General features: G+C 36.6%; 1 protein-coding gene across 1 annotated transcript; it reads left to right on the top strand.

The window, feature by feature from the left end:
* Positions 1–1,571: 1,571 nt before the first annotated feature.
* On the top strand, positions 1,572–2,285 carry LOC148550823 (protein FAR1-RELATED SEQUENCE 8-like). The gene is made up of 2 exons (XM_088494632.1): positions 1,572–1,855; positions 1,964–2,285. The coding sequence occupies exons 1-2, from the start codon at positions 1,572–1,574 to the stop codon at positions 2,283–2,285; spliced, it is 606 nt and encodes a 201-aa protein (XP_088350758.1).
* Positions 2,286–4,432: the final 2,147 nt, after the last annotated feature.

Raw genomic sequence — 4,432 nt, 5'->3', positions numbered from 1 at the left:
ATTAATGGATTAAGCAACAATGGTTGATTAATTTACTTAGTTAGGCAAACAGAAAATAGTGTTGAGAGTTCAAAGACATTAAACAATATGAAGAATATTGAAGAAAGGCAAGTAATTAAGTTGGGAATAAGGTATGGAGAAACAGTTAAGGTTTCAGAGTTATCTATTTTCCGGATTAATTTTTCTTACTAACTATTTTAATCATGCAAGATTTAATTCATGGCAAACTATATGTGACTAGACCCTAATTCCTTAGACCTTTCTAGTCTCCTCTAAAATTCATCAACCGCCAATTCCTTGGTCAATTAATTCCAATTAGAATGTGAAGCTTAATTCTAGTTTATATGCCACAAAAATCCTAATTACCCAAATATAAGAGGATTATATGTCATGTATCCCGTTAAATCCAGATAATTAAAAATTAGGAGAATCTATTTTCAAGCTGTTGTTCAAGTAAAGAGCTTTTCCAAGTTATACAAGAACTCAATTAGAACATGGTTCATACTTCCGTTCCACCCAATTTCATAAAATAAAGAACGAAAACAATTCTTGAAACATAAATCAATACATGAATTAAAATAGAAAAGCAATAAAATCAATGCATACAATAGACAGAGCTCCTAACCTTAATAGTGGAGGTTTAGTTGCTCATGGTTCAAAGAGAAAATAAGGATTCTGATAAAATATATTTTGGTAGTCTGGAATGGAATCCCCTATGGAATAATTCCAATTCCCTTTTATATCTAATCCTAATTAATTTAAAATCTATCTTCTAAAACTAAAATAATATCTTTTCCTATTTTAAATAAAAAATAAAGTTTAAATCAGAATTAATTAAAGCAATCAGCATGTCTTCAATTGATGGATGGGGACCACTTGCTTCGTAGGGTCCACACCTAACTTGGAGTGGGCATAATCATTCTTGTGTGAATCTCCCTTGAGTCTCTGCTATCCCCTGGCTCTAGTCTGTGTTTCTGAGCCGAAAACTGGGTCGAAACTCGGCCTGAAATCGCCCCCAGCATTTTCTGCGAATTCTGCATGTGGTGCATGTCACGCGTATGTGTCAGTCACGCGTACGCGTCACTGATCTTCTTTGCGTGTCACGTGTACGCGTCAGTTACGCGCACGCATCTCTGTGCAACTTTGTTTTTCACGCGTTCGCGTCAGGTATGCACACGCGTCGCTCCTTGCTGGTCAGCTCCTTGGTTTCTTCTCTTTCTCTGCAGAAACTCCATCAAATCCATCCAAATGCTACCTAAAATAAACAGAATTGCACAAGACTCAAAGTAGCATCCATAGTGGCTAAAAGATAATTAATTCTTGATTAAACTCAGCAATTTAAATGCAAATTCACTAGGAAAAGATAGGAAAGATGCTCACGCATTAATTACCAACACTTTGGTGATGTGCTTTCGTTCGATTCGAATTACAAGAAAACCAAATACTGGAGACCTTTGGTAATCTTTCATGGGTCGAACAATCATAAGCAAACAACCATATTTGGGTTTGGTTTGGTGTTGGATGAAAGCATTGGGTCATACACATGGTTGCTTGAAATTTTGTTGGAGGTAATGTGCAACAAAAAGCCATCAGTGATAGTGACAGACGGGTGTGACTCAATGAAGGCAGCAATCAAGGCAGTGTTTTTGAAGGCCACACATAGGTTGTGTTCATGGCATATGGAGAAGAACGTGACTTCGAATGTGAAGGATGAAGGGTTAAGACAACTTTTCACTAGGTGGATATACTCGAATATGGAGATAGAAGAGTTTGAGGCAGGGTGGGATGTAGGTGCTGAAGAATATCGACTTCATGATAGTTTTTGGGCGAAGGAAACTTATGATAAGCGAAGAATGTGGGCAGATGCATAATTAAAAGACAAATGCTGTGCCGGATTCTGCACAACTTCTCGATGTGAAGGGATTAATGCGAATGTCAAAAAGTTTCTTAATTCAAAGCACAGTGTTCTTAAGCTGGTGCAAAATGTTGAGTTGATGGTACGAGAGTATCAGAATAATGAGTTAGAGGCCCACTTCAAGTTCATTCACGGCAACCCAGTGATCACGACTTGCTTGGACATACTTGAGCGGTTTGTTGCCACTGTTTACACACAAGAGTTATTTTTGGACGTGAGGAAGGAAATCGAAGGTATCGGTGTAGTTAACTTTGTCGCAAAGGTTCGACGGTCCATGAATATAGTGTACATAGTTGAAGAATACGGCATTCCAGTTAGGCAACTAATGGTACTGTACGATAGGGTGGTGAATAGGCTTCACTGTCCTTGAAAATTTTAGTTGCGAAAAGGTTATCCGTGTCGACACATGTTTTTCGTTTTGAAGCATGAGCATTGACGTTAGGATTTTTGCCAGTAAAGAATGTCATAAAAATAGTCGCGTTGTAGATATAGTCTCTAAACCGACAAAAATCCCTTCGTGCAAACGTTTTGGTTGTCACAAGTAACAAACCCCTTTTAAATTGATAACCGAGTATTTAAACCTCGGGTCGTCTTCTCAAGGAATTGCAGGGAAGTATGTTCTTATTATTGGTTATGAGTTTGTAAATTGGAGGTTTTGGATCAAGGTAAAAAGTTAGTTAAGTGACAAGTAAAATAAAATAATAACAATAAACATAAACTCTTGGCAAGGTATTAGAAATTGAAATTCTAGACCAAGTTATCCTTATCAATGATAATGAAAATTGAATCTTAATTTCACTTAGTTAACCCTTACTTAAAGCAGAGGAAGGTCAAGTGACTAATTAGTTAATCTTCAAATCCTAGTTAATTCCTAAGAAAAGATTGGGATTATTGAAGTTCAACTCAATTGGCAAGATAACAATTAACAATTATGCTGTTAAGTTGGATAACTCCTGAGTTACTGATTTCTTAACCAAAACCAAAAGGGGAAAAGTAAATCTATTGGAATAAAGATGTCTTCAGATGGGAAACAGTAATCATGTAAATAAAGGAAAGCAGTCATGAATTGAAATACCTCAAATAACATTAATTAAGAAACTTATATGTAACATGGAAGAGTTCATAAATTATATAAAAATAAAGAACCTGGGATTGAGAGTCACTCCTAAAACTAAGAGAAGTCCTAAATCCTAAGAGAGGGGAGAGAACCTCTCTCAAAACTAATCTAAATCATGAGAAGTGAATTATGTGAGCCTTCTTTTGAATGGATGTATTCTCCCACTTTATAGCCTCTAATCTGTGTTTTTTGGGCCGCAAACTGGGTCAAAAACAGTCCAGAATTCGCTGGTTGCGAATTCATTTGCGCTGATTTCTGTCACTTGCGATGCGGCCGCATGGATCACGCGGTCGCGTCATCTAGCGTCAGGGAAACTATATCATATTATATATCAAATCGAAGCCCCGGACGTTAGCTTTCCAACGCAACTAGAACCGCATCATTTGGACCTCTGTAGCTAAAGTTATAGCCGTTTGAGTGCGAAGAGGTCAAGCTGGACAGCTTAGCAATTTCTCCAACTTTTTGTATTCCTTCCACTTTCGCATGCTTCCTTTCCATCCTCCAAGCCATCCCTGCCTTGTAATCTCTGAAATCACTTAACACACATATCAAGGCATGTAATGGTAATAAGAGAGGATTAGTAATAAGCAAATATAAGTCCAAAGAAGCATGTTTTCAATCAAAGCACATAATTATGAAGGTAAATGTAAAACCATGCAAATAGTATGAATAAGTGGGTAAAGAGTAGATAAAAACCACTCAATTGAGCACAAGATGAACCATAAAATAGTGGTTTATCAACCTCCCCACACTTAAACACTAGCATGTCCTCATGCTAAGCTCAAGAGAAGCTATAAAGATGAAGAGGAAAGTATGAAATGCAACTACATGCTAAGATGTTTCTACCTACTTGGTTAAAAATAAACAAATCTTTCAAGAACAAATATGAACTGGATTTCACTAATTCAAATCATAAAAATGAAGTACAAATAGACTTGCAAGAAGAAAATAGCTTATGAAAGCAGGGAACAAGGAATTGAGCATCGAACCTTTACTGGTAGTGTATACACTCTAATCACTCAAGTGTTTTAGGTTCGATCTCTCAATTCTCTACTAACCTTGCTTTCTAAGGCTTGCTCTTCTTCTACCAATCAACAAAAATTTAATGCACAGATACACATATCAAGAGGTCTTTTTAAGGGTTGTAATGGGGTTAGGGTCAAGGTAGGATTGTATTTGGCCAAGTGGACTAAAATCTGAATCCTTAATTAACTTAAACTTTCCACCTAACTTTAGACAATCCATGTAATCATAATACAACATCTAACCATCCATTAACCATGTTTTCCACATATTCATGCATTCTAATTTCAAGTACAGTACATATGCATTGCTTTCACCACTTACTTTGGGGCATTTTGTCCCCTTTTATTATTTGCTCTTTTTCTTTTCTTTTTCTC

The sequence above is a fragment of the Arachis ipaensis genome, chromosome B7 (genome assembly GCF_059453495.1).
Source record: "Arachis ipaensis isolate K30076 ecotype BB chromosome B7, ASM5945349v1, whole genome shotgun sequence".
Classification (NCBI taxonomy): Eukaryota; Viridiplantae; Streptophyta; class Magnoliopsida; order Fabales; family Fabaceae; genus Arachis; species Arachis ipaensis.
This window is presented reverse-complemented; position numbering and strand designations above follow the sequence as displayed.

Bases quoted from the DNA above. Each gene is read 5' to 3' on its own strand.
- LOC148550823 (XM_088494632.1), top strand. From the start codon at position 1,572: ATGTGCAACAAAAAGCCATCAGTGATAGTGACAGACGGGTGTGACTCA. The intron at 1,856-1,963 runs GTGGGCAGATGC...TTCAAAGCACAG, and splicing joins ACTTATGATAAGCGAAGAAT to TGTTCTTAAGCTGGTGCAAA.